The sequence below is a fragment of the Hyperolius riggenbachi genome, chromosome 8, assembly GCF_040937935.1.
Source record: "Hyperolius riggenbachi isolate aHypRig1 chromosome 8, aHypRig1.pri, whole genome shotgun sequence".
Classification (NCBI taxonomy): Eukaryota; Metazoa; Chordata; class Amphibia; order Anura; family Hyperoliidae; genus Hyperolius; species Hyperolius riggenbachi.
This window is the reverse complement of record NC_090653.1, coordinates 231,115,207-231,127,264: the sequence shown is the minus strand read 5'-3', so window position 1 is coordinate 231,127,264 and position 12,058 is coordinate 231,115,207. Positions and strand designations below refer to the sequence as shown.

General features: G+C 43.1%; 1 protein-coding gene across 5 annotated transcripts in view; it reads left to right on the top strand.

Annotated features, from left to right (window-relative positions):
• The window catches only part of FGD1 (FYVE, RhoGEF and PH domain containing 1), a 268,404-nt gene that overhangs the window by 248,018 nt on the left and 8,328 nt on the right, over positions 1-12,058 (top strand). For all 5 annotated transcript variants that reach the window (XM_068248308.1, XM_068248310.1, XM_068248309.1 and 2 more), the window contains 5 exons: positions 5,184-5,242; positions 5,361-5,507; positions 10,295-10,387; positions 10,508-10,587; positions 11,739-11,769. In XM_068248308.1, the coding sequence (XP_068104409.1) occupies positions 5,184-5,242; positions 5,361-5,507; positions 10,295-10,387; positions 10,508-10,587; positions 11,739-11,769 (410 nt within the window). The remainder of the gene's footprint in view (positions 1-5,183; positions 5,243-5,360; positions 5,508-10,294; positions 10,388-10,507; positions 10,588-11,738; positions 11,770-12,058) is intronic.

Sequence of the window (12,058 nt, the reverse complement as noted above, 5' to 3'; positions counted from 1 at the left end):
GTTTGAGGCATCTGAAAAAAGGCTTGTCAGGAGAAGAAAAGGTGAGCGCTACCATCAGTCCTGTGTCATGCCAACAGTAAAGCATCCTGAGACCATTCATGTGTGGTGTTGCTTCTCATCCAAGGGAGTGGGCTCACTCACAATTTTGCCAAAAAAGACAGCCATGAATAAAGAATGGTACCAAAACACCCTCCAACAGCAACTTCTTCCAACAATCCAACAACAGTTTGGTGAAGAACAATGCATTTTCCAGCATGATGGAGCACCTTGTGATAACTGAGTGGCTCGAGGACCAAAAGGTTGAAAATTTGGGTCCATGGCCTGGAAACTCCCCAGATCTTAATCCCATTGAGAACTTGTAGTCATTCCTCAAGAGGTGGATGGACAAACAAAAACCAACTAATTCTGAGAAACTCAAAGAAGTGATTATGAAAGAATGGGTTGCTATCAGTCAGGATTTGGCCCAGAAGTTGATTGAGAGCATGCCCAGTCGAATTGCAGAGGTCCTGAAAAAGGACCAACACTGCAAATACTGACTCTTTGCATAAATCTCATGTAATGGTCAATAAAAGCCTTTGAAACGTATGAAGTGCTTATAATTATATTTCAGTACATCACATAAACAACTGTAACAAAGATCTAAAAGCAGTTTAGCAGCAAGCTTTGTGAAAACTAATATTTTTGACCGTCTCAAAACTTTTGGCCAGGACTGTATACAGTAGTACTGTGATATGAAGTTACTTTCTGTGAGGTTATATGCCCAAATGTAGAAATACCTGAATGGAGAGCATTAGCAATTAACTCAGTATGATAAGGTTGCACAGTTCTCCCTGCAGTATTGCCATTAATTAAAGTGGCATATGAAGCCCACCAAGCATAGCAATGGTAATAAGAGGCCCCAGACCCTTTGGTGCTACAGTCCAGTCTTTATCTACACTAACAAGCCACAGGCACCTTTGCTATGCGCACTCATGATAGACTGGCTAGTGATGATGAACAATATACCCTCTGCTGTTAATGGGGAACAGAATCCTAGGAGGTTTAGTAGCTTTAACCTGCTGAGCGGTCTGGACGAGCTCAGCTCGTCCAACACCGCCAGAGGCTGCCGCTCAGGCCCTGCTGGGCCGATTTTCCTCAAATAAAAAGCAGCACACGCAGCCGGCACTTTGCCAGCCGCGTGTGCTGCCTGATCGCCGCCGCGAGCAGCGGCGAAAGAGGGTCCCCCCAGCCGCCTGAGCCCAGCGTAGCCGGAACAAAAAGTTCCGGCCAGCGCTAAGGGCTGGATCGGAGGCGGCTGACGTCAGGACGTCGGCTGACGTCGATGACGTCACTCCGCTCGTCGCTATGGCGACGATGTAAGCAAAACAAGGAAGGCCGCTCATTGCGGCCTTCCTTGTTTATTCTGGGCGCCGGAGGCGATCGGAAGAACGCCTCCGGAGCGCCCTCTAGTGGGCTTTCATGCAGCCAACTTTCAGTTGGCTGCATGAAATAGTTTTTTTTTATTTAAAAAAAACCCTCCCGCAGCCACCCTGGCGATTTAATCAGAACGCCAGGGTGGTTAAAGAGGAACTTTAACCAAGTATTGAACGCCATTTCAATCAGTAGCTGATACCCCCTTTCCCATGAGAGATCTTTACCTTTTCTCAAATAGATCATCAGGAGGGTCTGTATAGCTGATATTGTGGTGAAATCCCTCCCACAGTGTGATGTCATGACCATGGTCCTCACAGTTTCCTGTCTGTGAAGTTTATTGCATTGTGGGAAATAATGACTTTTTCCAACTGCCAAGCCAGCAATATATCCCTCTGTGCACAGAATTCTCAGTAAAGAACGTACCGCCCAGATCACCTGGCAGAACTAAAGATGTCACCACCAGTGATGTTGTCAGATGTTATTGGATCTACTCAGTTTTTGCTAGATAAACAAAATTAAATGGTCCTAACTCAGGCCTTGAGGCTCCATGGGTATGGTAGAGTTCATGGTTCACTTGCTGGGGTGAAAGAGAAGAGAGAAGCACAACATGGCACTACACAGTGTATGAGCGCTTGGCCCATAAACTATTGTGGTATAAAGATGGCTGGGGTAGGGGGTGTTCTGGGCCATAAAAGGCTTGAGTGTTACGTGCACTTATCCCCAGGGAGATAATAAAGCCGTTCCGGTCCTCCATGTGGAACCCATTTTTTAAAGATGGTCAGTGAGATGCCAAAAATTCCAGCATGCAGATATAATGCAACTTGGAACTGGGCCAATCTAATGTACTTCCTATCAGTTTGGATTGGCCCATTTCTAAGCCACATACAATCTGCATTACATTACCTGCAAGACAGAATTATTTACATGTTTTTGACTATTTGTAAGTACTGCATAGCTTATTCTCCTTTTCATGTATTTTAAAGTGGGATAAAACTTTGACATAACATTCAATAAAATGTGTTTTCCTACTTTTTATTGAACATACAGTTAAGGTTTTTCCTTTTTGTGCACAAGTAATATTGTCTGTCTACAAATTCCCAAAGTACAGTTTATCTGCTCTGAAAGCTGCCATTGCATTTTATTGCATAGCTGCTGTATTTACGGTATATATTAAAATCCATCTAATGATCACTTTTCAGCTGCACACACACTAGAAGCAGGGAGAGCTCAGTTTCTGCACTTTGCTGATGTTTACTAAATTTATCTGGTAAAGAAATGTAAACAAAAGATAATGTTATCACCTCTTTGGGTGTAGCCACTGAAGCAAGGAGCGTTCCACTGAAGAACAAAAAGTGCTGTGTTTAACTGAATGCTGTTCTGCTACAATTTTTTGTGTGGTACTGTAGTAGGTTTAAAGCTGTAAATAATCGTTTAGAGCACAGAAGTGCTGAGTTTCACACCACTTTAAAGAGTCCCTCCCGTCTTAGCCACTCTGATACATGTTCGTGGCTCTCAATAATGGTTTTTTACTCTAACGTTAAAGCTCATCTGAAGGATTGTTTTAATCTTAATTTTGGATACTTTCAAAAGCAGGCGCAACTTCTTTTAGGTTTTTACTGTCTCTGTCCACTAGAGAGGTGTTCCCTCACTTTCTGTTACCGGAGCTTCCATAAACTACCATGGTTTTAAAGCAAACTTGAAGTGAAAATAAACTTATGAGATAATGAATGGTATGTGTAGTACAGCTAAGAAATAGAATATTAGTGGCAAAGAAAAGAGTCTCACATTGTTTTCCAGCACAGGGAGGTTAAAACACTTGAGTTGTTATATGTGGAAAAGAGCTTCTCTGAGCTATCCGACCCACTGGGTTGAATACAGTCCTGTTTTCTGAAACCCTTAAACCGTCAAGAAACAGTGAGAGACGGCTTAAGATAAGTTTTTACTACAGGAAGGTTTAAAGGGTCATTATTTTTGCTTTGTTTTATAGCTTAAAGTGAGTCTGAAGCGAACCTAAAAAAGAAATTAAAAATCAGATACTCACCAAAGGAGAGGGTTCTATAGAGCCTTCCCGGTCCTCTCCTGGTCCCCTCGTTCCACCCAGGCTGCTCTGTTTAAAGAGACACTGAAGCGGAAAAAAAATGATATTATGATTTGTATGTGTAGCACAGCTAAGAAATAAAACATTAAGATCAGATACATCAGTGTAATTGTTTCCAGTACAGGAAGAGTTGAGAAACTCCAGTTGTTATCTCTATGCAAACAAGCCATTAAGCTCTCTAGTTAGTGGTGGAGAGGGCTGTTATCTGACTTTTATTATCTCAACTGTTCCTGCACTATTTACTTTTCCTCTGCTAGAGGAGAGGTCATTAGTTCACAGACTGCTCTGAAAGACTCATTTTGAATGCTGAGTGTTGTGTAATGTGCACATATTATAGAATGATGCAATGTTAGAAAAAACACTATATACCTGAACATAAAAGTATGAGAATATTTTCTTTGCTGCTAATCTTCTAGTAATTATTCATAGTACACAACCAATTCACTATATCATATATTTTTTTTCGCTTCAGTGTCTCTTTAAATATCCTGCTGCGGAGCTTTCAGAAGTCTTTGAGAGTACAAGTGCTCCTAAAGACAGGCAGCTCCGTATTGCGCGTGCATAAGAGTGCGCGCTCGCGCATGCGCAATACAGAGCAGTTCATCTTCAGGAGTACTCGGACTGTCCCCCTGCATCCTCCTCATACTATCAGCTCTATGCCCCACTGTCCTTCAATGTCCCCCTGCATCCACTTTCCCCCAGCTCCATGCCGCTGTGTCCCAGATCTATGGAGAAGAAGTGGAGCTGATGGTCTCGCAGGGGGGACCATGTCTCTGTTACTGGGCCAACCATTGCACTGCCTGCGAGACCATCAGCTCCAGTAGATTAGGACACAAGTTGCCATACTTTTTACCCTTACTACTGCAAGGGCTTACTTTTGGGGTAGGGCTTATATTTCGAGCATACTCGAAATTCTGGCTAGGGCTTACTTTGGGGGATGTCTTTATTTCAGGGAAACAGGGTAGTAACAGCATAAATGTAATATTAAAGGAATTCTAAAGTGACATGTGATATGATGATAGACATATGTATGTACAGTGCCAAACATACAAATGACTAGGCTGTGTCCCTTTTTTCTTTATATGCCTGAAAGAGTTGACATTAACCTCCCTGGCATTATGATTATTTCCAGATTTAGGGTCTAAAAGCCATACAACTTTTTTCACAAGCTTTTAGACCCTAAAAACAAGAAGAAAAATGAGAGGTCTGCAGCAGTTCCTGCATGAAACTCACTCAGGCACAGCATTACCACCCTGTTCTTCAGCTTTCCGTCCCGAGCCTAACTCGGGATTACCGCTAAGGAGGTTAAAGTATGCAAGAAACAGTTTCTCTCAAGTCGGGATGAAGACTATAACAGTAACCCTTACTGATAAGGAATTGCTGCCATAAAACTCTTTCCTAGTGGAGAACAGCATCTGAGAGCAGAGAAGAGATAAATAGTTTATTGACTTTAGCTCTGGCATACTTCAAAGACTGTGTCATTGAAAAGAGAAAATGAAACATTAAAAACTTAAAAGGTAGATTTACAAATAAAACTGAGTTATCTACAAAGAATAAATAAAATCATTTTTTTTTAGGATTAGAAGGATAGATACAGTTGTTTATCTTGTCAATTTATTTTCACCTTTGCATTACTTTACTGTAACTAAATTGTGTACTTTTTATTTTGCAGAATCTTTGGACTTAATAGCCACAGCAGCGGAACACTCTAATGCAGCTATTAGGAAAATGGTAATAACTTACAGTAGAATAGTTTTTATTCTGTGCCAAGCATTTGTTTGTCTTTTCTTCTTGCCGTGAGTTCTCTGTTGTTCTAGTTGATTGGATTTGTGCTTTGTGTCTCCCGCAGGAGAGAATGCATAAGCTCCTCAAAGTGTATGAGCTGCTAGGTGGTGAGGAAGATATTGTCAACCCCACTAATGAGCTCATAAAAGAGGGACACATCCTGAAGCTGTCTGCAAAGAATGGGACCACCCAGGACAGATACCTCATTCTGGTGAGCAGACCGCCATGATTGCTATGAGTGGAGGACTAGAGAGCTTCCTTCCTCCGGGAGGGTATAGGCAATTTAATATGATGCTACTAAAATGAAAACTTAAAACTGCCAGCAGCTATGAAAAAATCACATAAATATTGTACATATTTGGTCTAAAATGTTCTTTCAGAGGAATATTTTCCAAAGCACAGCTTAATTCCTGTCTTCGGGGGTTCCTATAGGCTCACACGATTTCTTGCTGGTCCTAATTTTCTATAACTCAGCTGGGTACCCTATAGTCCCCCTCTTTTGCTGGGAATACACCATAAAGCTGGCCATACGCTAGGCCGATTCCCCGCCGATCGACAGCAGATTCGATCACTGGGATCGAATCTGCTGTCACATCGTTCCCGCTACACGCTAAATTTCGATCTATCCCGTCGATCGCTCTGTGCTGAAAATTACCGTCGATTGCCCGCGGGTAGGGAGCGCGTCGCTAGCGGCGTTCGAGTGACGGACGCAATAGAGCCCGCATACATTACCTACTCCACCGGCGCGACTGCCCCCGGTCACCGCTGCTCCGTCTCCGCTCTGGTCTGGTCTCCGGGTCCGGCATGCTTCACTTCCTCCTGCCCGGCAGGAAGTTTAAACAGTAGAGGGCACTCTACTGTTTAAACTTCCTGCCGGGCAGGAAGAAGTGAAGCATGCCGGAGACCAGACCAGCGTGGAGACGGAGCAGGTAATGTATGCGGGGGGGGGGGGGGGGGGGGGGAGGGGCGGCAGCACCACCACCACCACAGATTGTGAACGGTTTCAGGCTGAAATCGGTTCACAATCTGTTTGCAGTAAGGTGGCCATACAATCCCTCTCTGATCAGATTCGATCAGAGAGGGATCTATCTGTTGGTCGAATCTGATGGCAAATCGACCAGTGTATGGCTACCTTAAGTTTTTTTCAGCAGATAGATGGTTTAATAGATCATTTCCAACATGTCCGATCTTTTTTTCGATCATTTTTCTGATCGAGTTCTCATAGAAGTGAATGGAAATTGATAAGAAAATCGATCGCAAATAAGATCGGACAGTAAATCGACTGAAAAATCTCATTGTGTATTCTCAGCATTACAAGATCCCCCACAAAGCCATATCCAATCCTTACTTTATTATTATTATTATTATTTATAAAGCGCCAGCATCTTCTGTGGTGCTGTGCAATAGCAAATAAGGTATAACAATACAAAATAAACAATACAACAGTTAATACAAAACAATAGAGGATTACCGCTGATGCAGCCAACTACAGGTTTTTACACAGGGACGGAAGATAAGCAAACACATTACATAGCATTGTGAGACAAAAGGGGAAGAGAGGCCTGGCTAAAAGGCCTACAGGAACAGGACAGTAGGTAACGGGAAGCTGTGTATGAGATGGTAGAAATGGTGGTCATTGGCCAAAGTGTCCTAGGTAGGAGAGTATCCTTGCCGGAAGAGGTGAGTTTTCAGATTGCGCCTAAAATGGGCAAGTGTGGGTGAGTGGCAGATGTGTTGACTCAACTTTACACTGATAAAGGCCAAGACAGCTTGCAGATTGGATTTTTCGGCTCTGTAAAATGAATAGCCTATAGATGGCCTATAAACCAGAAGTTCTGGCTTAGAAGACCATAAAGGAATGATATGTATATGTATATATATATGTATATTTAACCAACTGTTATAAAGGCATGTATTATGCATGGTGCATATCATGTGGAGGTAAACTTGCCAATACCTTCTGTTTTGAGAAGGTAACACTAGGTACATTGTTTCATCTAAGCAGCATTGCTTTTGGTAAGGTTCTTGTCATTTTTGTCGTTGCCGTTCAACTAATACATGTAAAAAAAACTATATATATTTTACCAGTCTCTAACTTAACCACTTAATGACAAGCAGACTTATAAAAACGTCCTGCTAGAGCCTCTTAACGGCTCCAGGACGTTTTTATAAGTCAAACAGAGCTGCTGCCACTGTGCATGTGGTCCTGCGCGTGCACGCTTGTGCGCGCTCCTGCGCATGCACGTGCATTCCCGTGAGCATGCACGTGAAATTAGTCAAAAAAAAATCCATAGAAAGAATACACCTTTATTTTTTTCCTTGTTTTTCCCTTTAAAATGCATAGAAAATAAAGTAATTACTGAAAACAAATATCAACCCCAAAAATCCCAATTGGCGGTGAAAAAAACAAGATATAGATCATTTCATTGTGATTAGTAGTGGTTAAGCTATTGGCAAATGAAAGGGATGAGCACTGAAAGGTGAAAATCGCTCTTGTCTGTTAAGGCCCATACACACGTCGGATTCTAGCGAACGACCCGTCGTTTGAACGTTCCGTCGTTCGGACGTTTCCGCGTCAAATCCGACGTGTGTACAGACTATCGTTCGGGTGATAATACTGGTTACCAACGATCCGCCGGGCGGATCGCTGGTAACCAGTCTTCTCACCCGAACGATAGTCTGTACACACGTCGGATTTGACGTGGAAACGTCCGAACGTTCAAACGACGGGTCGTTCGCTAAAATCCGACGTGTGTATGGGCCTTTAGGGTAAAAACCGCTTTGGGGTGAAGTGGTTAAACCTCATCCTATTAAACCAACTTATCTGTGAACCCCAACTTTAATCTCCCCTTGCAAAGTTGAAACTCTACGCATAAGATTAACTCCTGTTAAAATGTATCTGAAACACCTACCTCGTTACGAAGGATGGGAAGGGAGGGGGGCATATGGAGATGCTTGTTGTAAGGGGGAAGTGCAGGACTAGGTTCGTTAATTGGGGGGGGGGGGGTGAACATTACACCATATATTATGGTGGGCTGGTAGCGGAACTTATTGCACTTGTTATAAGGTGTTGGGGACACAACTAAACCAATTAGTTAGCAATAAGGGATGTAAAGCTGTGTTCCCCAACCCTGTCCTCAAGGCCCACCAACAGTGCTTTTTTTGTAGTTAATCAGCTCTGCTGAGACATTAATTACCTCACCTGTGCATGTTTGTGGTTTTCTGGAAAAAAACGTGTACTGTTGGTGGGCCAAGACAGGGTTGGGGAGCTCTGATGTAGACGTTGCGACTACACCAGGGCTCTTAATCCTGAGGGCTCACCTACAGTGACTGTATTAGCTCTTCATTGGTGCTATGCTGTGCTGGTAATGATCACCTCGATATGTGCTTTGAGTTGTCCTTGGAAAGCTGGTTTGGTGGTCTGTGTCATTTGATGAGGGGGGACCCAGTATGAAATGTGCACTGAAGCCCATGGTTTTGGTGTTATGCCATTGGGCTAAACTTGTTATGGGGTCACAACATGACTCCATTTTATACTGGGGGGAAGAAATGGCCATACTTGTTATGGGGGAGGGGCATATGGCTATGCTTATTATAACAAAAGGGGAGGGACGTAGCTAAATGTATTATAGAGGATGGTGGTAATGACTGACCTTGCTATGAGGGAGGGTAGGCTATGCTTGTTATGGAATGAAAAAGATCAACATTTTCAGCCTGGTACACATTTTCAATTATGATTGGCCAATCAGTGAGCAATTTTACCAACTCCAGGTTGTATGAGGGCCAACAGATATTGAATACTATGAGCAGATTGTGTAGGCAAACCCTCATACTACACGTAGGTGGTAAAATTGGTCAGTGATTGGCCAATCATAATTGAAACTGTGCACCAGGCTTTAGGGTGCATACACACATCCAATTTTGATTGGCCAATTTTACCACTTCCATGTAGAGAGCTTACCTCCACAATCTATTTATAGTATTCAAAATCTGCTGGCTCTCATTCTACACAGAAATAGTACAATTGTCAGATCATTGCGAAAACAAATTTGGATGTGTGTGTCCACCTTTACACCGGACCTGAACTCAGAACTTCCTCTCTGCTCCAAAAGATAAGCAACAGCATAATAACCTTTACAGAAAAACATTTCTTTTTAACAGCTGATACAAATCCTAAAATAAATCTCCTGTGTTTCTACTTCCTGATTCCTGGAAGCAGACATATTGTTAACATCCTGTGCTTTCAAATGAGCTTATCTGCCATTTCTGCCGTGGCAGTCATGTGACACAGGGAGGGATCAAATTACAACTTGTGATTAATCACAGATGAGGGGGAATTAGACAGGCTAAACTCTCCAAATACATACAGGGTGTGCTTCTGTTTGTTTTCCTTTTGTCCTGTGCAAGAGTTCAGGTCCACTTTATGCCTGGTACACACCTTCAATTTTGATTGGCCATACACTGACGAATGTTACCACCTCCATGTAGTACGAGGGTTCACTTACACAATCTGCTCATCGTATTCAATAACCGTTAATCCTCATGCTTTATAGAGGTGGTCAAATTCGTCAGTGATTGGCCAATTATAATTGGAAAGTGTGTTCCAGGCTTGATTCTTGACGTTGACTTACATAAAATATGTCCATTTAGCTAAACAACATCCAGAATGCAGTAATCACTATCAGTCACTATCAGCCAATCAGAATGATTTTTTTCTGTGGTCTGACCCCATTAAACCGCTGAAACCAGACTGCTTGCTGTTAATTTCTCTGTAAAAGCAGTGTTTGTACAGTAATATGGGAGGAAGGCAGCTGTGTATACGCTGCTGTTCCTGTTTAAGTTGGAAGCTGTCAGAGTGCTTGCATACTTTTGAACATCTGTATTTGTTGCTTCATAGCCAGCTTATTAAAGTAACCCCATAAGCTAAATTAGTCATATAGTAAATACTTATTCCCTGTGCTGTAGCTCCTAGTGTGATTATGCTTCATTGTTTTGCAGTTCAATGATCGCCTCCTGTACTGTGTTCCTAAACTGCGTCTGATTGGTCAGAAGTACAGCGTGAGAGCCAGAATTGATGTGGATGGGATGGAGGTGAGTGGGAAGTGGTTCAGAACAATGTATTTAGTGATTCCGGTAAAGACACACATAGGTGCTCACATGGCAGAAGATAAAGTATCCATGGTTATTTATTTTTGTTTCTTCTGCCTTCAGCTAAAACACAGCAGCAGCCCCAACCTCACAAGGACATTCCTAGTGTCAGGAAAACAACGTTCCCTGGAGCTCCAAGCCAGGTATTCTTTTATCATCTTCTATTATCTCTGTATATCCCGCATTTCAATAGGATGTGCTTATCTCACCTCTGCCCGATGTGATATTCAGATAGCACTGCAGGGCCGGTTCTAGGTACAATGGGGTTCCTGGGCAAAATTAACCTCAAAGGCCCGCCCCCATCAAAAGTAGGATTAGGGGCTCCCTTTGTTGCAGCCAAATTCATCAGACACTCCCCCAGGTCTCCCCGCCTTTATTTTGGTCCCTGACGCCCCTGTAGTGTAGTGACTCACCTGCTCTGGCCGGCGTGCGTTCTTCCATATGTCTGTGGTGGCTCCGTGCACTCCTGTCTTCATCCTTGCATGGGCACCTCCCCTTGGGACACGGCACGTTATTATGTATAGCATGCACTGGGTAGAGGCGTCCCTGTGAGGAGGAAGATGGGAGTGCACAGAGCCACGGACATATGGAGGAGCGTGTTGGCTGGGACAGGTGAGTTGCTACACTGCTGAAAATTTTGCGGGGGACCAAAATAAAGTTGTGGAGGGGAGGGTCCGGCAGCACTCGGATGGGGCAATTGCCCAGTTTACTCCTATGATAGCTTCCCCTATGAAGTGCTGAACAATGTATAAACTATAGGTCCACTATACACTAGCGGTTCTGCATATTTACCTGGCTTTCAGGGGCATGAAGAGACTATTTGCATATTCAGGAGTGATGTATCATGGGAAACCACAGTTGCTAAATTATTACAAATACCTTTTGTTTAAAGAAAGCAAAATTATACTCAGCGTTGCTTTTTAGCAACAGGGCTTATCGGTCTCTTTTAGACCCTTATTCTTTCCTAGTGGTTCAGAGTCACCATGAGCTATCTGGGTATTCTATTTAGAGTTGAATGTGATTATAAAGCTGAGCTTACACTGATAGAGAATTACCCTAATGCCATTCCTGATGGATATTCCTCAATCAGAGTGCTGACCAGGTAACATCAGCAGAGACAGTGCAGAATCCAATCAGGTTTTTCAGCAGTATAGAATTCCCCTTAGCAAAGAGAACGATTTCACCACAGTAATCCTCCAGCTACTCCAGAACTGCTCTTAATATTTCCTTCTGCACTTTCCAATAGATGTAACTGCAGGTGATAAAACCAGTAACATTCCTCTTCTTTTTGTAGAACTGAAGAAGAGAAAAAAGATTGGATTCAGGTAAGATGATATTCTTTACTGTGTAGTTTTAGGGAAAGTATATGCAGAATTGCAGTCCATCTCTACTTAAAAGTTTTGCATGTCTGCTAGCTGATTGAGTCACAAAGTGGCCTCCTTGAAAATCATCTAAAGGGAAGATCCGAGGTAAAAAAAAAAAAGTTCTACTTACCTGGGCTTCCTCCAGGCTCTGGCAGCCAATATGTCCCTCGCCGCAGCTCTGCTCCCAGAGTCACCTCCATTGGAGATGCTGACCTCGCCAGGGCGACATCTTCGTGCTCACATGGCTTGG